The 26,345-nt window shown below is 40.2% G+C and overlaps 1 protein-coding gene across 1 annotated transcript in view; it reads left to right on the forward strand.

Annotated features, from left to right (window-relative positions):
* akap6 (A kinase (PRKA) anchor protein 6) overlaps window positions 1-26,345 on the forward strand; it is a gene marked incomplete at its 5' end in the record, with an annotated part of 211,246 nt that overhangs the window by 139,415 nt on the left and 45,486 nt on the right. The window contains 2 exons of the mRNA XM_083924631.1: window positions 4,655-4,801; window positions 20,399-20,662. Coding sequence (XP_083780757.1) covers window positions 4,655-4,801; window positions 20,399-20,662 — 411 coding nt within the window. The remainder of the gene's footprint in view (window positions 1-4,654; window positions 4,802-20,398; window positions 20,663-26,345) is intronic.

Genomic DNA, 26,345 nt, shown 5'->3' on the forward strand with positions numbered 1-26,345 from the left:
AATCCATTTAAAAAAACATATTTAGGGTCTGGGTCTTTTGCGTTCACTTATAATTAAGTGCAATATTAAAAGAATATGTGTATCACTTGTTGAAGACTTTAATTTACCAAAGATGGGCATGTACCAGTGCTTTATTGACTTTTCTGAGAAATGAAATTAGATTTCGTCACGATTGTTTTGTGTTTCTAGTCGGGACACAAACGGCCTCAACAGCAGGGAGACTCCGAGGTCAGAGCGCTCCTTACATTTCTGATGTGAACGGAAAGTGAGGAAAGAACAAAGTGAAATATAGAACGGCAGAGGTGGAAAGGATGATCTCATCGTTAAATAAAGGTTTAGAAGAAGTGAAACGGAGACCTGACCCCCATGTGTAGGCCCATCCGTCTGTCTCACACACACTTTCATATTCGATTTCCACGCTGTCTAAAATCTCAAAAAACAAAACATCCTCTCCTAAAAAACAGAGCTTTTTGTGAAATGGGCTTCGGAGGATAAACGTGACACATCAGGTGGTTACTGTCACTGGAAACTGTTTGTCAAAGCATACCTGGCAGGTGATTGGACAAACCATGTGTCTATCAAACTCTCGCCGAAGTCGTTTGGGAAAAAACACCTTTTCCATCAAGGGAACCCTTCAGTGTCGTTCTTTTCTCTTCTTTCCATGTAAAAATGTTTCCTGTTGTTCTATAACTGATGCTACTGCAGTACACTAACCCAGGTCCCCCGCCGTGTCGATAATGTGAGGCCATGGTGCCCAAAGAGACTTTTTCCCATTGACTTACATGGAGAAAGAGACGACTGTAAATCTGTTTTGATTCGATTTGTTTCGTAAACATTTCTAAAGTCTAGAAGAGACAATTACATCATTTAAAGTCATAACCAGCCAGATTTGAGATACCTTGTTTCTAGGGGCATCTTTGTTCACACACATTCACCTCTTTACTTCCGGTCATTCCCCTATATGTTTCTGTTACACTTCTGCCCTTAGTAAAAGCCTGACTCAGAAGTTGGAAGTTCCAGATTTCAGATTACAAGTGAACGCAGCCTAACTAGCAGTGACAAGCTCAAACAAAACAAAACTCTTCAACATTTTGCAGGGGACCCCTGAACTCCCTCAAGGACCTCAGAGTGGTCTGCTGCCCAAAAAGATAGTCTTTCTATGATTTTGGAGCATTAGGAAGTAAAAAGAAGACTTAAGAAAGCATCTGTGTGATCGTTCGTCACCAGGTTGTCTTTCGTATGAACCTCTCACACTGCTGAGTGACTTCTGAGCGTCTTGAGGAGTGTCTCTGGTGTTTGTTAGCAGATAAGTCAGCTTGTCCTCTACATTTATTTACTGTATTTCCCTCCCCCTTCCTCACACACACACACACACACACACATACACACACACACACACACACACACACACACACACACACACACACACACACACACACACACACACACACACACACAGACTCTTTCACCTCCTTCTCCGTCTCTCTCTCCGTCCTCAGGCCTGTGTATGTCAGTCCACCCTTGCATGGAGATTGACTAGAGGCATGAATACATCACAACTGGCCATCCATGCATCCCTCCCCCTTCCTCACACCATCACTCCCCTCCTCCCCCTCCTCTGTCCCATTTCTCCAAGATCCCTCTCTCAGCACTTATCTCAAAGTTCGGATCTCATGCATTTTAATCATCGTGTCTATCTTCCTCTCTCTCTCCCTCTTTTCTTTGACTTTGGATCAGTGACATCTTTCAAACAAACAACAACAACAACAAAACACACCCCCCCCCCCCCCACACACACACACACACCGGCTCCCTTCAACCTTTTTTTAAATCAATATTTGCCATCAGCGAATAAATCGTATAATTTCCTGACTGTTAGACGAGTGTGACACCGACATATTTACTTTCCACTCGTCTCTTTTTTTCCCCCCGCTGTCGACCCCTCGTTCTCACGGCGTGGCTATTAGCTAAGTGAAGGGGATGGATGGCTGTGAAGCGCCCAGCGATAGCATCTCCATCAGAATCGGCGACATTGAAAAATGGCCGCCGCCTCTCTGATGACAGCACAGCAAAAAAAAACCACACACACACACACACACTGCATACGTCCTCTCACACACACACAGAGTCAGAGAAGAGACATTTAAATATTCAAATGGGGCTGGGCCGTAATGATAAACGACAAGGGAAAAGTAGAATCAAGTAGCTATCGATGCAGAAAATGAAAAGAGGAGAAAGAGAAAAAAGAGGAGGAGGAGGAGCAGCAGGACGGGAATTAAGAACCAAAAAAAAAATAAAAAATCAGCAAAGGAGAGGCACCCGAACAACTGAAAAGAGGAGAGTGATGGAGAAAAAGATGGATGCATGAGGCAAATACAAGAGGGCTGACGGAGTGCTACAGTTAAGACAATAAAGTGTTGAGCTGTGAGTGAGCCGACATATGAAGGGGTGAGAGAGAAGAAGGAGAGCGGACTGAAGGTGTAAAAAATATATATTTAGGAAGAGGAAAAAGAGGAGAGGCAGGGTGAAAAGAGGAGGAGAAAAAGGAGGAAGAGACAGACAGAACTGAGAAAGAATGATGAATAAGAAAAGAGAGAAGGTGATTTCCTCTCTGACAAAACTATAGCGATTCCCTTCAAACTAAATACTGCTAACAGTCCTAACTTAAAGTGCAGTTTTCTCTTCATATATCAGGGATCAACGCTAACTTTTAAAAGTGCACTTTCAGTCGCCTGCTCTGAATAACAGAAATAAAAGGTAGAGACTCAAAGTTAGATAAAAACTAGAATACAATAATTCTAATTAAGTAAAAAAAGACCTATGTTTTTAATCTGGCTTTTAATTTGGAGTAATATAATAGCCTTTTTTTTTGTTTTAATCCTTATTTTTTACATTATTGTTTTTATCCCTGGTGTTTATTTTATTTTATTCTATTGACTTTTATATCTTAAGTATTGTCATTTTACATTTTTCCCTCATCTCCACAAAATAATTCCATCCAGCTCAAAGATGCAGGGTCACTTCGCCTCCCAAGACTTTTGTTTTTTGTTTTTGTGTTCAGGTTCATCTGGTTCCCTTTTCAGTTTAATCAATTTGCACATTTTGTTGTTGATGGATGAGCCAAACTTTTTTTTTAAAATGTGCTTATTGTTTTGATCCGAAGATGTGTCCATGTTTTGCGGAATGAAAAACTTGGAAAATGCTCCGCTGGATGTTTATTCTTCAATATTGCTGATTCGGTCATTTTGCTGTCAATCAAAAAAGTATTCTGCCTCAGACAGCTCATCCAATCATCATGCATAGCCGAGTGTTTGGGCCAGCCCACTGTCCCATAGACCCCCAGTAACGCTGAGCGTCCGATAGGCGGGACAAAGCCCAGCATTTATCCAATGAGCGTCTAGTTTGGCTGCAGTGGAACAACCCGCTCTACGCTTCCCCATTGAAGTCAGTAGAAGCTGAGCGTCCGACTGTGTAAAGCGCTGTGGCGCTGTGGGGATGAATGAGAAGGAAGTTGCTCAGGTTACCTGGGATAAGAAGCTGATTCTGAACAAAAGATGAAGGCTTTCTAGCGCGTATTAAGTCAATGAAACTGCAATTTCCAAGCTTGGATCAATAAAGTAGTTCTATTCTATTCTATAAATGTACACACAGCAGTACATATTTCACCCCTTTTTTTTATTTATTTTTGGTGACATTTTAGGGGAAGCTGAGCTTCTGAGTTATTATTATAGTTGTTATATACAGTAACAATCCAGCAATCTTGTGCACACAGTGAACTGAGAATGCTGCCGTTCATTATGTACAGTAGGCTCAAATTATATTAATAAAGCATGTTTAAAAGTGCATGTGGCATAATATATACAGCAAATAGAACTGTGTTGTGCATCTCCTTGGCTCTGCGACCACAGTGCTCAAACTAAAGCATCTTCAAAAAGACACTTGGTGGAACAAAATGGAGTATGTCTTTAAAAACCCTACACAGTCTGCTGCTGCTGCTGTTGTGTTTGATTCATGCGTGTCTGTGGAGCTGCGACACTTTTACCTTTAAAGTGGTCAAAGCAGTGAAAATGCGCTGTGCCTTTTAAACATTTCATCACGAGACGAGCTGCGAACAATAAAGACGGATCTGCTCCGGTTATAACTGGGGGAAAAAAAGGTTGTCTTTTCAGCGTCAAGTCGTCACCACCTGTAAGCTCCAGAAGATTCCTCCTTGGATGGAGTCACAGCTGTTAGGATATACACCAGTGGAAACCCAGTGAGTCAGGGTGGAAAACATCAGAAGAAGACTCAACTGTGTCTCCTACAAATACATAAATATATATTTTGGGTGTCAGGTTTTCCTGGATCATGTTCCCGTCCAGCATGTGCCAACAAAGCTCTGGACTTGACATTTTGGCGCTCATATTTCAGACTTTAACAAAGTTTCTCATCAGAATCATAAACCATGTGTATTCTATGTATATATCATGGTATGGTTGTGCATTTTCTGTGTAAATCTGATTACATTACATACTTGGCAATAAAGTTGATTCTGATTCTGATAAAGCTTCAGTTGAGCATCGGGTAAAAATAGTGAGAAAACATTTTGCAAATACGGTGGATAAGTACGCTTGCTGTGTGTGTGACGGCCCTGTTTCCTGTCGTCTGTCTCCAGAGCAGCCACACTGAGCTGATGGCGATGGACAGCAGGAAGAGGAGCCTGCTGGGCCGTGCAGAGTCGCTGAAGAGGAGCGGGACCGAACTGCCCGGAGACTTTCACCGCAAAGTACACAACCTGACGCACACGTGGACACAGCTGGAGGTAACACACACACACTCACACACACACACACACACACACACACACACACACACACACACACACACACACACACACACACACACACAGATCTCTGTTTCTAACTAATCAGCACTGATCTGATCTAACACATGAAGATGATGATTAGTGTCGTCTCATTTAAGGAGCCCTGCTGCCACCATGGCCTTTAACTGTAGAGGAATGAATACTGAGACAGACAGACAGACAACCTGATTTAATCAAGGTTATATGATGGATGGTTGTTCATTGGACTAAATATCTCTGGTTGGCAAAATAATCTTACATTTAGTGCTGTTCTAGAGTTTCCAATCAAATCATAAAGTTCTTTGTTGGTTTGAATTTGAATTGTAATCTAAAGAAATTTTTTGTTTTAATCATTGTAAAATGTCCCCCTCAATAGATATGTATTTCTTTAAAATAAAAGGAATGTTAGGAAGTAGCCGCAAAGACTATTGGAACGCCAGGCAACATCTTTTCCGATGCTTACCAAATGTCCAATTTTGACGTCCAAGGGACCTCCCTGTAACGGCTATTTATAGTCCAAATGTGGTCATTTGTGAACGTCTTTTCAACATCAAATTTAGACGAATTTGAGACTAGTTCTATAGTAATAATAATAACATGGGTCACAGACCTTATGGCCGCCATTCAGTGCCTACAGCCCCTCCAACCACCACCTCAAACAAACAGCATTCAGATGATGAGAAGTGGATGAAGGGTCAATCATGATCAAGGCAGGGTGCCTAACATTGGCTGACCCGCTCCACCACCTGAGCCAGAGCTCAGCAAAGCATCTATAGGAACAGGTTATTTGCTGTAGCAGAGGCGCTAACATTCATAATAAGGTGGATAGGCTACCATGAAATTTCTACAAATAGCATTTACAAATAAAAAGAAAAACTTGAGACAACTTGATTATTCAAAATTAACCAGTTAAAGAAAAACAGGAAAATGTAAAAAACACATAATTTCCTGCACCTGTCACAGTCCAAATGCCGGTTAAGAAATGTACCCAGTTCGAAGGTCTAATGATGAATGTCAATATGACGTCCGAGTTGGGTCATGGTTGGGCATCCAAATACCTAGTAAAAAAAAGTGGGAAGGCGAAAAGAAGAGAAAGTCAGATCCCATTCAGGTAAAAGAACACATTTTTGGGAGAAAGGATTTCCATGTGGCGATAGTTGAATGTGGTTTTAGTCAAACTTTTAGTCAAAGGGGCGACTGTGGTTCGGTGGAAGAATGGGTCGTCCTCCATTCAAGAGATCGGCAGTTCGATCCCCACCTCCCCTGGTCCACATGTCGAAGTGTCCTTGGGCAAGTCACTGAACCCCGAATTGCTCCTCATGCTGTGCATGGGTGTGTAAATGTGTTGTGAACGGTTAGATTAGATGGTATGTAGATGTCCACTGCCGTCAGTGTGAATGGGTGAATGTGACAAACACTGTAAAAGTGCCTTGAGTAAAAGGCACTATATAAGTACAAATCCATTTACCAAACTTGAAACTGTATGACTCTTGAAAGTCCTAGAGCTCATAAATGTGTGGCCTGTGTGTTTACATCAACACTGTCTTAGTCTCCAAGTTTGACTGTTTTATTTGAAACGAGAGTTTACCACTATGCACATTGTAGCTATTTACATCCCCCCAAGTGCTAATTCTAAGGAAGCGCTGGCTCAACTGTACGGAGCCCTATGCAACCTACAAAACATACACCCAGAAGGACTGTTTAACGTCGCAGGAGAACCATGCAAATCTCAAAACTGCCCCATAAACTCTTGCACCTTGCACCGGAATACATGTTGCACTGTTGTCTACTGCCCTGCGTTGCTGTTTTGTACTTTTTCTTTTAACTCTTTTGCACTTTACTACACATATGTAGCACCGAGATCCTAGAGAATCGCTACTATGTATATGGCTGAAATGACATTAAACCCTCTTGAATCTTGACTCTTGAAAATGCTGACCATAAGCGGCAGCTGATTTTTCTGTTTCTATGCAGGACTTCATTCAACCTCCAGTTTTAGAAGTTGTTGCAGGAAGAACTCAGGTTGTGGTCTTGAGTGAAGAATAGATGTGTAGGTCAAACAGCCTGATGTTCCGACGCTTCTGTGACGGACGAGTAAAAAAGCAAATTAATGAATTACTAAAAATGTATAAGCCGGAGAGGACGCAGTGGTGCGGACTGGAAACGCTATGGTATTAATGTGGAGAAGCTTCATTTGATCAAAGACGCCAGGTGATAATCAAGGCCGGCGTGCTGCAGGTAACCATCGCGTCCTTGTGGAGAGAGTTTCCTTCAAGTCGTCTTCACTGAGGAAACTCATCAGGAAACAGGCGTCTGCACAGGTTCAGATGTGCTCGATGTCGCGTGAGGCAGAAACACACACAGCTGTTCAATTTAGTGTTGTTTTAGTCGTTTCATTTATTTAAAATAGAATAGAATAACACATTTTTTAAAAACAATCAATGTACAAATTCCCATCAACAACAAATAAATATTGTAAAAAAGTATCCAAGCAACCTTTAACTTCTATATCCAACCACAAATTGAAATAAACATAGTCTTATACTTAAATTTGTAATATCTAAATTATTTAGACTTATGAATTTATGTTGAAGTGTTTTATTATTTAAGTTGTTCTTGTCACGATGATGTGGTGGGAATATTGTTAGAATTAAACTTTGTTGATGCCGTCAAGAGCTAAGAATGACAATCGCCATCATTGCTAATAATGCTAATTGCTAATTTTCTGTCTCAGTTGATTAAATGATTTCACTTCATAGACAAAATAAATATTTACATAGCAACCGCGACTTCATCCATTGGTTTGTGGACTATTGTTTTATAGCCAGGAGTTTGGCATTTGGTCGTTGCCATCTTGGTATTTTTGAGCCAAAAGTGACCATATTTGGACGAGAGGGCGGAGCCAGGAGGGGAGACTTAACTCAATTAGATTCTAAAGAGGGAAACTTTTACTGATGTTCTGTATTGAACAAAAACTAGAGACCATAAACTCATTAGGAAAATGTTTACTGGGGTAATAAATCAAGTTAAATCAGGTTTAGGCTCATTTTCTCATTGACTCTATTCAATCACACTTCTTTATTGAGCTGGTGAAGTCTCCCTCTGCTGGACATTAGAGAGAATGCAGCTTTAAGTGGAGTCTCCCCCTGCTGGACATTAGAGAGAATGCAGCTTTAAGTGAAGTCTCCTCCTGCTGGACATTAGAGAGAATGCAGCTTTAAGTGGAGTCTCCTCTTGCTGGACATTAGAGAGAATGCAGCTTTGAGTGAAGTCTCCCCCTGCTGGACATTAGAGAGAATGCAGCTTTAAGTGGAGTCTCCTCCTGCTGGACATTAGAGAGAATGCAGCTTTAAGTGGAGTCTCCCCCTGCTGGACATTAGAGAGAATGCAGCTTTAAGTGGAGTCTCCCCCTGCTGGACATTAGAGAGAATGCAGATTTAAGTGGACTCTCCCCCTGCTGGACATTAGAGAGAATGCAGCTTTAAGTGGAGTCTCCTCCTGCTGGACATTAGAGAGAATGCAGCTTTAAGTGGAGTCTCCCCCTGCTGGACATTAGAGAGAATGCAGCTTTAAGTGGAGTCTCCCCCTGCTGGACATTAGAGAGAATGTAGCTTTAAATCGAGACTCCCCCTGCTGGACATTAGAGAGAATGCAGCTTTAAGGCTCTTCACCATTGGTTTCACTTTTCAGGCCTGGAGCGTCCAATAATTTTTTACATCCTATGGTTTCACCTTAAATAAACCATGAAAAATAAAAATATTAAACCTTAAGTCGGTAAAGAAAAAAAAAAGGATTCTCAAAGATAAAAGCTAAACCTTTTCCTTGAAATGGTAATTTTTGACTGTTCATAATGAACCTGACTCTTAATAACTACAATACCCATGAGCCTCAGTTTCTGCAAAGACAAAACCTTAGAATTATTTCAATACAGATCCAGACTCAGTGAAGGTTTCTACAAAGTGTTCAAACCTTCAGCTCCAGCTCCATTCATGGCCCATGCAGAGTCCTTTTAAGATGTTCTTTTTTATTGAAATGCATCTTGGGGGTGGTAGTTTTTTTAATGTCCTCAAGCTTATATCTTTTATTTATTTGAAAGTGAGAGTTTCATGTCACCTGTGAACTTAACCACCAGAGCCAGCACACCTGAAATAACTCCACCTGCAACTCTTATATGTGGATTATTCCAAAGCTGTCGTTGTGTGCCTTTACTTGTGGGCACGTCGGCAGCAGTTGTTTGTCTTCACCCGGGCGTGGTGATTAAATTCCAGGTCTGTGGCGGCGGTGACATATGGTGGCAGCTCTTCAGGAGGCTCAAATGTGATGACGCAACTTTGTTCCTCCAAAGAAACAAACCGAGCGAGCGGTTTGTTTCGTTCACACAAACAGAGCCCCATCTGTGTGTGTGTTGTCTCCTTGTAGTCCCTAATGCTATAAACACACACACACACACACACACACACACACACACACACACACACACACACACACACACACACACACACACACACACACACACACACTCACGCATATATTGTTGTCTCACACAAATTCAAAGTTATTGGAAGTGTGAATGTGAGTGCATTAACATATGTATCAACCTCTGAAACAGATTCCATTTTAGAAATTAAACAACAGCAACGGATGAGTCTCTCTCTCTCTCTCTCTCTCTCTCTCTCTCTCTCTCTCTCCGCCACAGTAACCACACTGTGATTAATCTTCTATTACTGACAAAGACACATTTGGACTCACACAGCCTTTTCTCACACGCACGTATCGAAGTTTGTGTGTCATCAGGGAACAGAGGAATTTTGGGAAGCGAAAGAAGGAGACACCTCTCTCTCTCTCTCTCTCACTCTCTCTCTCTCTGTTTGTTTCCCTTCATCTTCCCTTTATACATTGCATTGACAAAAGTATATGGATGCTTTTATTCATATACTTTAGTGAACTTGGGTCCGGGGCAAACTCTGCTCCCCTTAGTTACTGTTGCTACGTTGTCAAACTTTCCATTCTAGATATATGAACGTGTACTTTTGGTGCCTTCAAATGGCGTTGTCTTCAACCTTCAGTTTATCACAAACATTCAACATCAACACAGTCACTGACTTTTAGTCTAAAAATTACTGCAACTTTTAGTCTGAAAATACTGCGACTTTCACTCTTAAAGTTGTACTCTGTAACATTTCCATCTAATTAATTGCCTTTTAAGTTAATATCTATAAAATAGTGAGTTAAGTCAATGGTGATTGATCATATGACCTGCTAATGAAAGTGCTTCTACTTGCCTTTTTTGCAGAGTATTTCAATATCTGTGTCTGTGGTGACATTCACGGGCAAGATGTTAATAAGCCGCCATGTTAGTGACGTTAGTTGGTCTATCAGCCCAGGTCTTCACCAACGGTTATGACTTAGACTTTGACTTAGACTTCTCTTTATTGATCCTTGACTCCTGCAAAGGAAATTGAATTTCCAGCAGTGTAGAAGAGGACACTGGTGACCACAGACTGGTGAAACATCCACAGCAGTTTGCTACTGATGTTGAAGGACCACAGTCTCCTCAGGAAGTCCAACCTGCTTTGTGTCTTCCTGTACAGGTGGCTGCTGTGTGTCCAGTCTAGTTTATTGTCCAGCCACAGCCCGAGGTATTTGTGTGAGTTCACTTGTCATGGCAAATCGGATATTCCGACTTCTGAGTCACTTGTAGTAGGTAGAAGTATAAAAGGAACGTGTGTGTGTGTGTGTGTGTGTGTGTTTGTGTGTGTGTGGATTTAAGAGGGTAGCATATAGGGGATGGACTGGAAGTAGAGAGGTGAATATTTCAATAAAGTTGAGAAAAGAGCATAAAAAATTAAATAAACAATAGTCAACACATATAGTGACCATGAACGTGACAAGATGAAGGCGCTGAAAGAACAGGCTTACCTGAAGTTACATCCTAGAAACAAGGTATTTCAAATCTCATGGAGTACAACTTTAAAAGAGTTTAAGTTTTGAAATACTATGACTTTTAGTTTCAAATTACTACGACTTTAGTCTCAAAACACTACCAGTTTTAGTCTCAAAATACTACAACTTTAGTCACAGCTTTGTGACGATGTATTTTTCAGCTGATCCAAGAGGGATTTTAAAGACTTTATTTCTCTTCAGAAGGAGGAGAAACACATCTGGAGAAACGTGTTTTTCACTGGACAGGAAGGGGATGAGAAACTGTCTGCTGCAGTGTATTTGTCTTCTTCCTGCTCACGGTTGTTGGGTTGTTATTATTGTAGGATTCATTGTATTTCAAACATTATGTTTCATGTTTTCATTTCTTTCTCTTTCCAAACCTTCTTCTTCTCTGCTCCTCTCTTTCCTTTGTACAAATATTTCTTCCTTTCTTCGATCCACAGTTTGATCGACAGAAAATTAACTCAAATGAAATCTACTTGTTATTGTAATTTAAAATGAATTGTGCCAGTTATTTTTCTCCCTAAATGTTTTAAATCTGATGCTTTCCTTTGTGCTTCGTGACAGTAAAGTGAATATCTTTAGGTCAAATAAAATAAACTGCAGACATCGATCACTTTTGACTGTTAACGGGCATTTTTCACATTTTCTGACGTTTTATAGAGAAAATAATCAATCATGAAAATAAAGGTGATGAAAACTGTGGTTTGTTGCAACCACACTTTCTTCCTCCTCACTCTTTCTTTCTCTCTCCCTCTTCTTCTGTCACTCCCTTCCTCCAGATTTCTCAGTCTCTGTTATTCAGCCGCTCTCATCATCCTTCTCCCCCCCCCCTTCATTCATTCTTCTTTCATCCCTCTCTTTCTAATGAGATGATTTTTTTTTCATGCCAAAATGTTCACTATATATCAAAGGTCTCACCTTTGTTTGTCTCTCTCTATCCATCCTTCCCTGCCTCCCTCCCCCCTTCCAACATGGCGTCTGAGTAGCATATTAACGGGCCTATCAGTGCTGGCGTCGACATCTGCTGCTCTGACACAAATTGGGAATTAACTGGAATTGATGTCTTGTACCTCGCCTCTGAACTGTCCTGGCCTTATGAAGAATTTATGACACACACACACACAAACACACTCACACGCACACACACACACACACACACACACACACAAACGGCGAAGAAAATAAAGAGGTTGTAAATTAACTTTAATCTTTTCTGTTGTGGATTTTGCTTGTGGTTTTTTCACAGTTGTACAAGGTCAAACTGTGAGGATAGATAGATAGATAGATAGATAGATAGATAGATAGATAGATAGATAGATAGATAGATAGATAGATAGATGTGTATATGTAGGGATAGATGCTAATATTTTAAGACCCTTTTCTTGTGACCCAAATGAAAACGGATGAAGAGATGTGAAATGACTGAAAATAGTCACAAAACGACCACAGAGAGACAAAAATTACTACAAAGACACGCAAAATGATTGAAAATGATCACAGACAGAAACAAAATGGCGACATAGAAAAACCACCACAAAAAGATGGAAAATAATAAAAAATAAATGCAAAACTGCCACAAAAAGATGCCAAATGTCTAAAAATAGACGCAAAACAAACACAGCGATGCAAAACAATCACAAAGACGAACAAAACAACTAAACACGGTTTAAAATGACCTAACAGAGAATCAAAATGACCACATAGAAAACTGTAAAAAATACATAAGTGCACAATGAGCACAAAGAGAAACAACATGGCGACAAAACGACTAAAGTTAACTGTTTGAATTTGGGTGTCTTGTTCCTATGGAGACAGAGTGAGGGGCCTCTTAAATGTCTGTGCCCAGGGGACCTCAGAATACGACCATGCATAGGGACCACCTACTGGGTATAATTGGTGGGGACAGAGTAATTTTCATGGCCATGCTTAATGTCGACCTCTTTAAGTTGACTTTTTTTTTTAGCGAAAAAATATCCCTGGAAATAAACTAAAGAGAAAGAATCCCCCCAGTTGATAACATTACAAAAACTCCAAAGAGAGTAACACTGACAGAAACATGGAAAACAAACAAAAGGGGCTTTGTTTCAGTTCACCTGCCTGTCAGTTAACACTTTAAATGATCTTTTCATCTGCGTGTTATTCATCCTTTTCCCATCGAAGCTCTAAAATGCAGTAGTCAGGACCAGGTCACCACTTCAACCTGCAGGGAAAAACAACATTCGGGCTTAATTAGGTCCCCTAAAAAAACACCACACCGTCTCTCTCTTTGTTTCATTCGCTCCCCTCCTCTTTTCATCTCTAATTTTCTTTTTCATTTTCAGTCTGCCCCACTGGATCTTTTTTCAGACCCATTTGCATTCCCACATTTTTCTGTTTCCTCCCCAAAATAATCTCTTGTTCTTTTGCTCTTAATTTCTCTTTCACATTTCCTCCGCTCCCTTCCTCGCTGTTTTCAACTCTCCCTTTCTCCCTCTTTCTCTTCTTTGTTGTCTTTGCAATTGTTTCCCTCTCTGTCTGTATCCTTCTCTCCTTTACTCTTTTTTTTCTTTTTTTCATCCTTGCTGTTCTTAAATACAAAATTTGTAACCTAATCTGTCTTATTAGTCAAACCTTTTGGCATTCTTTAGTGTCTAAGGATGCTGGGAATCCAGCATTTTAAAGCTGAAACGATCAACGCCTTTTAAATAAAATAATAAATGAGTGACAGGTTGCATTTTGCTGGCATTAAATCAACACTAAACAATGCAATGCAAATGTTTTGGATGCAAATGTGAGGAATAAAGCAGCTTTAAAAAAGTTTAAATTCAGCTGTTTTCAGTTAAAGAGGAAGAGAAATGTGTCCACACTGTCACCATGTTCACCACAACCACCCGCAGAGAAAAAACAAAACAAAACATCATCTTCAGAAAAAATAATTAATGATTTCTTGTCTTTATATCTCTTAAATGACACCTGATAGCTTCCATCCCTGTAAACGCTCCTGTTTCCATCTCTGTGTTTCTCTCTGTAAACTAACCACAGACTCATAATGGCGTCGCCTCTTCTGAACACACGGCTAACCGCTCATTTCACCGGTCAGGGGGTCCTATAATCGCCCCTCTTCATCGTCTAATGGGCTGGTTTTTACCTGCCGGAGTTCAGCTAAAGTAGTGTTTCCACTCAGGAGGGACAGGCGCTGTTATACCAACGACTCAATACCTTTTGTACAAACACATACATATGCAAATGAGCAACAGGGACCCATGTGGGGCTTGTTCAGGAGCAGCTCTGTGTTCACCAAATCTTTCTCTTGCTATGGCTGCTAAGTCAGAGCAAGAGCTGCAAGATAACAACTATCTGATGCTTTAAATCGTTCAAAACAATGCCTGAATAACACGAGACGTAGTGCGTGGAGCCTGAAGTCTGTGAAACTTTCCTTCTATCAAACCAAATCCACAGGTTAGAAAAACTAAAATGACATCAACATTTCTCCCACAGAGAGAATTAAAGCTAAACAGCTCACTATTAAAGGATTTATTCACACAAAATCAATATAAATTGTACTGTATATAGTGCTCAACTCCGGAGGCTCTCTATGGTCCCACATAAGTATAAGTATACCAATGCAAACAGACTTGCACACAGGCAAAAAGATTATGAATTGTCCGAAAATGTTTCTGAAGATCCCTGTGCAGCATTATCCAGGTGTGGGCTCACGAAAATGCATTGTTCAGCAAAAAAAACCTCAAGCAGGGGTCCGAGAAATATTTGATGAAATTTGCAGCGCTTTCTCATTCTCATGCCAAATGACCTCTTTCACAGCCATTGTTTGGTGCACTGTCTGTTATTTACCGTAATTTGACAATTTTCTCGTGAAGCTTCATGAAGCGTTTTCTTTATTTTATGAAGCCACTAGATGGGGCTCTTGGTTTAAAGAAGAAAGGCTCAAGAACTGGGGCCCGTTTCACAAAGCAGTTTTAGTGAAAACTCTGAGTCTGTTAACCCTGAAATGAGGGAAACTCTGTTTTTTCCGTTTCACAAAGGGAGGTAACTCAAACCAGAGAGAGAGGGGTAACTCTAGCCTGTTTCACAGAGAGAGGTAACTTAACCTCTCGGTCAGTTACCATGGTAACATGCTCTCTGAAACTAACCTGGTCGGGACCAGGTTTTTCTCAGAAAACCTTGAGTTTCTCTCTGTCTCCGCCCTCTTTCAGTCACACACGGTGTTTGATTTCCTCATTCATTCAGTCAGCGGGCGAGTTTTGGCGTAGTATAGTTCCGTCTGTTTTTTCAGAAAATCATTGCAAAAATCAGTCATTCTAAGTTATATTAGGTGGCGACAATTTCCACTACCATGGCATGTCCTTTTGATAACAATCCCGTGGATGAAGGTGCAGCATTACTGCGCAGAGAATTAAATATTTGTCGGGAGATGATTATCAGACCGCGCATAGATGTTCTTGCATTTCAAAAATTTTATCTTTTTGAGCGGTACAGTTTCACGTCACAGTCCATCATTTACATACACAACCTTATCCGTCCTTACATTTCCCTCTGCCTCTGATTGGCTAGCAGTCATTGTCTTCTTCACAGAATATGGTGCAGGTGGGGGGAAATAAAGCTACAGGAGCAGGCTTGGTAGACGTTGATATGTCACACTGATTTACAAGAAACTGTAAGAGTGAAGCCTACTGCTTATGCTACCATCTGTGACATCAGCCACCAGTCACTCAAAGCAGCGAGACCTTAATTACGTATATTTTTAAGCCTTAATATCATTTAAATTCATGTCATAAATGTGGATGTTAACTCTAGAGACCAAAACTGTCTTATGTAGCAGGCTGTAAATGTATTTATTTCTGCTGTAAAGTCAGGCATTTTAACATGGAGGTCTATGGGGATTGACTCATTTTAACATGGAGGTCTATGGGGATTGACTCATTTTAACATGGAGGTCTATGGGGATTGACTCATTTTAACATGGAGGTCTATGGGGATTTACTCATTTTAACATAGAGGTCTATGGGGATTGACTCATTTTAACATGGAGGTCTATGGGGATTGACTCATTTTAACATAGAGGTCTATGGGGATTGACTCATTTTAACATGGAGGTCTATGGGGATTTACTCATTTTAACATAGAGGTCTATGGGGATTGACTCATTTTAACATAGAGGTCTATGGGGATTGACTCATTGTAACATGGAGGTCTATGGGGATTTACTCATTTTAACATAGAGGTCTATGGGGATTGACTCATTTTAACATGGAGGTCTATGGGGATTGACTCATTTTAACATAGAGGTCTATGGGGATTGACTCATTTTAACATGGAGGTCTATGGGGATTTACTCATTTTAACATAGAGGTCTATGGGGATTGACTCATTTTAACATAGAGGTCTATGGGGATTGACTCATTGTAACATGGAGGTCTATGGGGATTTACTCATTTTAACATAGAGGTCTATGGGGATTGACTCATTTTAACATGGAGGTCTATGGGGATTTACTCATTTTAACATAGAGGTCTATGGGGATTGACTCATTTTAACATGGAGGTCTATGGGGATTTACTCATTTTAACATAGAGGTCTATGGGGATTGACTCATTTTAACATGGAGGTCTATGGGGATTTACTCATTTTAACATAGAGGTCTATGGGGATTGACTCATTTTAACATAGAGGTCTATGGGGATTGACTCATTTTAACATAGAGGTCTATGGGGATTGACTCATTGTAACATGGAGGTCTATGGGGATTTACTCATTTTAACATAGAGGTCTATGGGGATTGACTCATTTTAACATGGAGGTCTATGGGGATTTACTCATTTTAACATAGAGGTCTATGGGGATTGACTCATTTTAACATGGAGGTCTATGGGGATTGATTCATTTTAACATGGAGGTCTATGGGATTGATTCATTTTAACATGGAGGTCTATGGGGATTGATTCATTTTAACATGGAGGTCTATGGGGATTGACTCATTTTAACATGGAGGTCTATGGGATTGATTCATTTTAACATGGAGGTCTATGGGGATTAATTCATTTTAACATGGAGGTCTATGGGGATTTACTCATTTTAACATGGAGGTCAATGGGGATTGATTCATTTTAACATGGAGGTCTATGGGGATTGACTCATTTTAACATGGAGGTCTATGGGGATTGATTCATTTTAACATGGAGGTCTATGGGGATTGATTCATTTTAACATGGAGGTCTATGGGATTGATTCATTTTAACATGGAGGTCAATGGGGATTGATTCATTTTAACATGGAGGTCTATGGGGATTGACTCATTTTAACATGGAGGTCTATGGGGATTGATTCATTTTAACATGGAGGTCTATGGGGATTGATTCATTTTAACATGGAGGTCTATGAGGATTGACTCTTTTGAAGCCTCAAGTGGCCGTTGGAGGAACTGCAGTTTTTGTCACTTCCGTATTGGCTCATTTTTCAGCCTTGAAGTTTGCCGCATGGACAATATTTGTTTGGATTTCCATAAGCCCATGAATAGATACAAGACACTTGGATTATGCTGCACAGAAACTTCATATTCGATCACATTAAATCCACCCCAAAATAGCGAAAATACACACAGATCATAGCTACAAACATAAAGAAAATTGCAGCACATTTACACTTCACTGGTTTCTTATAGACGTCGGACCCTGCCTGTTACAGTGTTGCCTGTTGCTAATGATGTTGCCCAGCAGCTCGTCGTGATCCGCAAAGAACATCACAAGTTTGTTTGTTCTACGTTGATGAGCACTTTTCAGGGAAAGAAAGCACGAGTATACACACACACGAACACTTCTACACATCTAAATCCAAGTGGGGAATAGTCTCTCTCAGTGTCTTGCTGTGTCTTACTCTGTGATCAACAGGGGTTGGAAAATTACTCTGCAGAGCTTATTACACACACACACACACACACACACACACACACACACACACACACACACACACACACACACTCACACTTGGAGTCTCTTGTTATTGTGAGTTGTTCCTATTTGAGACAGTGATTGCTTCCCACCAAACACTCTTTCAGTTTGTATTGTGTCTAAATGGTGTTTTGTTGTGGGTGTGAATATCAGCTCTGAATTAGCAGCTGATCCGTTTGCACCTGGAAAAAACACCACTTTCACTCTGAAGCTTTGTTCATCAACAACAGCGTCCCCTCGATCGCAAAGTAATAACAGACTTCACTGCGTTGATGTCGGCAGCATTAGTAACATCAATCTAATTCACAGTTACAATAAAAGCAACACTAGGGATGATCAGTAATGTTGAGAAGAACGAGTGAGAGGTGGGAGATATAGCTAAAAATGTCCTTTTATATTGGGATATTTATGTCATTTAGTCAGTATTTATAGGTCACATCAAAACAGCATCAAACAAATGATCACAATATAAGATGATTAGCACTTATTTTTTTCTTTAATTTCACCAGAAATATATGTATCAACAGGGTGTTATTACAGCAGGAAAAACAAATGTTTGAATGTGAAGCGTTGTAAAACTGAGACAGTCAATATAAACTATAACCACAGGAACACAAAAACAACAATTTGATATCATGTCATACAAGAAAACATGTTTTTAATCACTGCTGGTATGTAACTAAGTACATTTTTATCCAAATACTGTATCTATAAATATTGTAAGACTTTGAGGTAAATTGTACTTTTTACTGCATTACATTTGTCTGACAGCTTTAGTCATTGGTCACTTCCTGTCCAGTGAAAACCACGTATCCTCAGATGTGTTTAGATGAGAGGAGGAAGAAAGTGTGGTTGCAATGAACAACAGTTTTCATCACCTTTATTTTCATGATTGATTATTTTCTCTATAAAACGTCAGAAAATGTGAAAAATGCCCGTTAACAGTCAAAAGTGATCGATGTCTGCAGTTTATTTTATTTGACCTAAAGATATCCACTTTACTGTCATGAAGCACAAAGGAAAGCATCAGATTTAAAACATTTAGGGAGAAAAATAACTGGCACAATTCATTTTAAATTACAATAACAAGTAGATTTCATTTGAGTTAATTTTCTGTCGATCAAACTGTGGATCGAAGAAAGGAAGAAATATTTGTGCAAAGGAAAGAGAGGAGCAGAGAAGAAGGAGGTTTGGAAAGAGAAAGAAATGAAAACATGAAACATAATGTTTGAAATACAATGAATCCTACAATAATAACAACCCAACAACCGTGAGCAGGAAGAAGACAAATACACTGCAGCAGACAGTTTCTCATCCCCTTCCTGTCCAGTGAAAAACACGTTTCTCCAGATGTGTTGGTTGAATGTTTGTGATGAACTGAAGGATAAAGTGTCCCTTTATGTGTTGAGAAGATTTAGTCTTTAAAAAAGGCTCTTGGATCAGCTGGAAAATGCATCGTCACAAAGAGGAAAACATGAAAAGTTGTCTTTTTAGAGATGCTCGAAAACACATGATCTTATAGAATATGATGCACTGATGAAAGGAGTTAAAATGAGCTCAACCTTAAACATCCATAGTAAATGAAACGGACACATTAATGCAGCAGGAATCTTAGAACATTTGTTGTTTTTTTGATGTTAGTATAACGTCAGATATAACAGGAAACAGAAGAGATGCGAAATGACTGAAAATAGACACAAAACGACCACAGAGAGACATAAATTACTACAAAGACACGCAAAATGATTGAAAATTACCACAGACAGAAACAAAACAGCGACATAGAATTGTAAAATGACAAAAAAAATAGACGCAAAACAACCTCAAAAAGATGCAAAATGACAAAAAATAGATGTAAAACCACCACAAAAAGATGCAAAATGACAAAAAATAGGTGCAAATCCACCACAAAAAGATGCAAACTGACTAAAAATAGATGCAACACCACCACAAAAAGATGCAAAATGACTTAAAATAGACACAAAACAAAAACAAAGACGAACGAAACAACTAAACACGATTTAAAATGACTTAACAGAGAAACAAAATGACCACATAGAAAACTGTGTAAAAATACACAAGTGCACAATGAGCACAAAGAGAAACAACATATAAGAATAGAGAGGATAATAGAATATGATGCACTGATGAAGATTGAGCCCAACCTTAAACATGTGAAGAAAATGAGACACATTAATGCAGCAGGAATATTACAACATTTGTTGTTGTTTTGATGTTAGTATAACGTCAGATATAATAGGAAACATTTTACTGCACTAAACAGACTTTTACTTAAATAAGCTTTTGAGTGCAGGACTTTTACTTGTAGAGTATTTTCACAGTGTGGTATTCATACTTTTACTTCCGTAGGTTATAATGGTTATAATATAACCTTACTTCACAGCAGCACAGAAAACTCACTGAACCAAAACCAAGATAAACTGGTGTCAACAACAACCTTGTGTTATTATTATATCTTTCAACGTTCAAACAATCGTGCAGCAGTTTAGGAATGACTCCATGACCCTTTGATTGATATGCACATTTCCAAAGGTAAATGATTAATGGTTGTGCACGTATTGATCAATGTGCTACTTTGCATGATGGGATATTGACACAGCCATGACAACTCTTTCCTCTTTTCCCTCCACTCTTATTCTTTCAGAAAATCCTCTCAGAGCATTCAGGACACGGTTCTTCTTCCCAGCAGAACCAGGCGGCCCACGCAAACTCTTTGCTGGTTGGCGGTTGCGCCGTCGCCGCAGAGAACCCTCGCTCGGCCCTTTCCCCACTCACCAACTCTCTTCTGGAGCAGCTGGAGGCTCGTATCAAAGAGCTGAAGGCGTGGCTGCGAGACACCGAGCTCCTCATCTTCAACTCCTGTCTGGGACGGGACAAAGACACCTCGGAGCAGCTCCACAGCTTCAAGGTAGGACAAGAGGGGTTTCAGTCAGCCATGCCAAACTTTTATATATATAGATAATCTAAATATTAAGTTTATGGAATAGGTTTAGTACAACATTAGCAACAAGTAGCTATCCAGCTCCTCAGAAAAGTGAAATTTACATGTATGTTAAATTAATGATTACATTTTAGGCAGAAGAGAGTTCCCAGTTTGTTTTTTTGACAGTGCAGGTGACAAATAGTTCTCTTACAATATTTTTCAGTCGCCCCAAAGTCAGTCAAGATTTAGAGGCCAGATAGTGTCACAACCGCTCAACATGCAGCCATGAAACTTTACCGGTGTGTGGTTCAGATCGAAATGAAGGGAGAGTGCAAAGGTGGGTGATGTCGGAGTTTGCAAATAAATTTCTGTGAAACATTGCGTTTTCTCTCCAAGCAACAATAGAGCTTAGTTACATATGAATGCAATTTACAGGATATTGAGTTTCCAATATGATCTCAAATTGAACGTCACCTTCCCAACAGAATTTCCGATTATTCTATGATAGAAATTAGAGATGCAAAACCGACTGTAAGAAATGGCACAAACTGCGGCCCAGTTTGCACATATGAACTGCAATAACACAAGTTGTTTGCGTGCAGGATTATCTCTTCTCTATCCCTGAACAGACATTAAGAGACAAGAAAACAGTGTGAAGATGTCTGATGATGCACCGTCAGGTTTGAATAGGCTGAGTCACACTTTTGCTTTTGAAATAATATTTGTTAATTTCATCAAATCTCTGGATGGAGGAACATTTTTTATTCCTGCAAGTAATTCACCGCAGAGAAAGAACACTTGACATGGTTGTTTTTCTTCTCCCTAATGTCCAAAACAAATCAAAACCGTGACCCAAAACCTGCAAAAGACTACAAACCGAACAGTGGGCTTGTTGAACTGATCTCTCTAATGAGCATCAGCTATTGTAAAAATTAAGTTGGTAAATACTTAATGCACCAAACAGAAACAGTTTTTTGAGATGAAAAAGTTACAGTAAATAATTTAGGTGTTTGTTCATATACGGTGTCACGTAACTTTTCCTCACTAACTTTCAAATATGTGACAAAGCTTTGGCCCATCAGCTTTAAAGAAAACATGTTGGCTGTATGTGTGTGTGTGTGTGTGTGTTGCTAAGTATAGTAATACATCGTGTTAATGAAGCCAGATGAAGACAGCGCTGTTTTGAAGCGATGGATGTATAGAGGAAAACAGCAGTTAGCCTTAAAAGCAACGGGACGCTAACAGGATATTAATCAGCCTACATCACACAGCGAACAGCTAGCTGCACTGATTAGCCTAGCCCTGCCGTGTGACTGACAACCACAAACACACACACACACACACACACACACACACACACACACACACACACACACACAGTCATACAACGTGCGCGCTGAAATAGAAATGCAGACAGGAGTGCATTAATTCATGGATGTATATATGTACACACACACCGAACACACACAAATATGCAAATGAGTGACACATGCATACAGACGCATAAATAAATTAATGCATAAGAATATTAAGATGGATTCAGTCACTCACAAAGTTGCAAACGTTCACAAAGACGCACACAAAACTCTTAGATGTGACTTCATTGATTAGAAATATGCACATTCATTTTGTAAACATGTTTAAGTAAATCCTTGAATGGTTGGTTTTGAAATGGTTTTGAAATGTGAGGACCAGAGTAACACCATTTTGGAATTAAGGACAAAAGGCTGTTTGAGGCATAATGAAGGATAACACTGGTGGCGTGTGGACATGCGGGAACTCGTGGTGTTGCACCGCCGTCGAAGTTGAATATCAGCTCTTCAGAACAGCAGCAGTTTTATCACAGTCACTCTGTCAGTACGGGAGGCACGTCCCAGCTGCTGCATCATACCACGTCATGCAATCGCCATTACATGTTGCCTATTTACAGCCATGAGAGTTGATCAGTCTTGCATTACCTCATCTCTCCCTCTCATCTATCTCACTCTGCTACTCACAGATGGAGGTGACAGGTCAAAAGGATGATATGATAACTTAAATATGACTTTATATTAAGCATTGTGAAACAGTGACCCTGATGGTTAAGTTTAGGCACCACACCCACTGTGTAATGCGACGTCGTAGTGACGTATTTTCTATGTCATTTTTGGACGTCCAATGTTGTAGCCTGTAACGGCTATTTATGGTCCAAATGTGGTCATTTGTGTTTTTTCAACATCAAATTAAGACTATTTTGAGACTAGTTCTATTATAAAGATAACAATAGTAATACAATGAGTGACAGTCCTTATGGCAACCTCAAACGTACAGGCAAACATACACCGACCATGACACAAGATAGGGTGGGGATCGAACCTCCGCCCCCCCGAACTTTGGCCAACACGTTTTAAATAAATAACTTGATTATTCAAAATGAAAAACAGGAAAATTGAAAATTACAAAAAAACTAGGGCTGGGACTTTAACGCGTTAATTATGATTAATTAATTCCAAGTTGCATACTGGTTGGACGTCTAAAGAGTGGACCCCGTGTGGACGTCAGATAGATGTCCAGACTTGGTCATAGACAGATGGACCCACTATAGACAATATCTGCCTGTCTATGAAACGTCCAGTGTTTTCTGGGAAAGGCCGTCAAGGCGGATGTGTTTTTTGCCACTGTGTGCAACATTGCTGGATTAATGGATAGATATTGACTTGTGTACTTGTCAGTACTAATCCCCAGCATTTAAGGCAGTATCTGAGGAGAAAAACCCGAATAATAACCCCTAAGAAATCGTGTCAAGTCCCATAATCTCCACGTTTAGAAAAGTTCAATGATACAATGATATGAATCATCAAAATTACATTTAAAAAAAAAACCCTGGCATTCATATTTCTATATTGTTTCTTTTGTGTTACGGAAAAAGCAGCAACTGAACTGCGTTACGACAATATTGCTGTCATTTGGACACGCCTTTACGTTCTGATCCTTGCATGTTATGTTCATTTGGAACTAAAGTTTTTAATAAAAAGAGAAAATACCGGTCAAGGCAGATGTCCATCCACCATAACTATACATACTGTATATAAATATTGCACATTGCTGTTTGCTCATGGAGGAATTGTTGGTTCTGATAAATAAGTCGACCTACTCTAGAATGAATATGTGAGAGAAAAAATGTGAATGTGAGGCTGCGGTGTTTTATTAAAATGTTTGACCAAGAACACAACAAATTGAAAAAAACCTTTAGTTACCGAAACCACAAAATTCTGTCTATAAGATGTGTGACGTCATCAAACATCACAGCAGTCAGGCAGAGTGTGTATGATGGAGTCAGGCTGTAATTTGGTCAGTATTGATACACATACACACACACACACTGGCTGCCTAAATGATGAAACTCTGTAGAAACGAGACTTTATCTGAAGAAAGTCGAGCCAAGCCGCTCTTACTTTTGATCCTTGTCGCAGCTCTCAGTGGGAAGCCATTGATTTCTGGCAGAAAGAGGCCCTGAGCTTCTGGAGAAATGAAGATTGGAAATATTGATAGCAGTCATTTGTATGAAGAGAGAAAGAGAGATGAGAGAGAGAGAGAGAGAGAGAGAGAGAGAGAGAGAGAGAGAGAGAGAGAGAGAGACAAATGGAGGGAAGGGGAACCATTTTAAGAGAAATCGGCTCCATTTTAGCGATCATTTGTCTGTTTTTTTGGCGTTTGAACTCGTAAATGGGTTCGATTTCTGCGCTGCAGCTTATTACTGTACGGCTGTATGAGAAAACAGTGGGGGTCGCAGAGGTCGCACACACATACACACACACACACACACACACACACACACACACACACACACACACACACACACACACACACACAAAAGACAAAACACTACAGTCAGACCAGCGCTCACATAAACATACTTACATACACAAACACGTAACCCTCTTTCACACATCCAAACCTGAAGTTATCTGGACATTAACCTGGTGGAGCGGTATGTGACAACACAAATATCAGAATCCGTCAGAGCGGTTAAGAGTTTACCCTGCCAACCAAGTCGTGAGTGGACTCGCATGTGAACACAGCCGCTCATTATTATTACTATTCACGGGGTTGAATGCGGCAGTTATATCATGCGTCAGTTAACAGCGGAACAAAACACACCTCTGTGGGCTGGAAGAAGGTGAGTTACACAAAGACGGCAAGAAAAAAGGGGGTTAAGTTTAGACGACAAAGGTGATGGTTAAGTTTAGACGAAACAAGGCGACTGTTAAGTTTAGACGACACAAGGCGACGGTTAAGTTTAGACGATAAAAGGTGATGGTTAATTTTAGACGACAAAAAGTGGCGGTTAAGTTTAGACGATAAAAGGTGACGGTTAAGTTTAGACGACAAAAGGTGACGGTTAAGTTTAGACGACAAAAGGTGACGGTTAAGTTTAGACGACAACATGACTTGGTTGAGATCAGAAAAAAGGCTGTGGTTTGTCCTTTTTTTGGAACAGTGAATGAGGACCAGCTGTTTGGGGGCAGCAGGAGCTCAGGGTGAGTGGTAGAGTAGATATGTATCACTCAGTCCGTCAGAGTCAGTGATGCCTGAAGCTGCAGAAGTGTGTTCTAGTTTACCTGTAACCACGCCCAACAGGGATGTCACAGGGTCCTGCAGTACACCTGCACATCACTGCAGTGAGGGGAGAAGTCAAACTGCTGCAGATGAGAGGAAACTAGATTTTTCAGGGGGTAAATTAATCTTTACACCCTCCTCCTCTTCCTCCTCCTCCTCCTGTCTCTCTCTGTAACCTGGCTCTTAATTTAATTAGTGCTCCTTTAAGATACGGCATCAGCCAGACGTTCCTGCAGCAGGCCCCGGGCCTCCGATGACTCTCTATTGTCGTGGAGACGCTCTGGGGGCCGGACACAGCGAGAATTAATAGACTGAGCCACACACACACACACACACACACACACACACACACACACACACACACACACACACACACACACACACACACACACACACACACACACACACATACACACACACACACACACACACACACACACATACACACACACACACACACACACACACACAGACAGTGGAAGCAGCTACAGACACAGATACTCACCTGCTCTCGAGTGTTTACAGATATGGAGAGAGTGAAAACACTGACGCTCCGTCCACAAGGTGGAATGTTTCCTCTGCTGCATCTTCTCACTTCATCTCATCAGCTGAGTAACACATCATCAAAAACAAAAAAAACTGTTTTCGCTCTAGAGTTGGAAATAAATCATACTTCTTTAATAACACGTTATTAAGTGTTTGGATTTAGAAAGGCCTATTAGAAAAATAACAAAAGGCCCGTACCACGTTCCCTTTAGCCGTGTCTCTGACGAGGAGATTTGTGTCTTTTAACCTCTCTCCTCGCTGGTTTCTTCTCTTTTCCAGTCGCCCAGATATTAATCCCTCCATCCATAGTCTATCAAAGTTAATATTAGCAAGATTAATGGAAAATGTACCGCCCAGTCTCTGGGTCCTCAACAACGGTCTGCTGTCGCGACGTAATGCCCTTTCACATGACTTTTTCCAGGTCCAATCATATTTCTAAGTTAAAAAATAACACTTTCCTCAATATATTTATGAATGATCAATATTAACGCCCAGGTACAATGTTTAAGGTGTTCTTGACACA

Source organism: Echiichthys vipera (assembly GCF_963691815.1).
Source record: "Echiichthys vipera genome assembly, chromosome: 12".
Classification (NCBI taxonomy): domain Eukaryota; kingdom Metazoa; phylum Chordata; class Actinopteri; order Perciformes; family Trachinidae; genus Echiichthys; species Echiichthys vipera.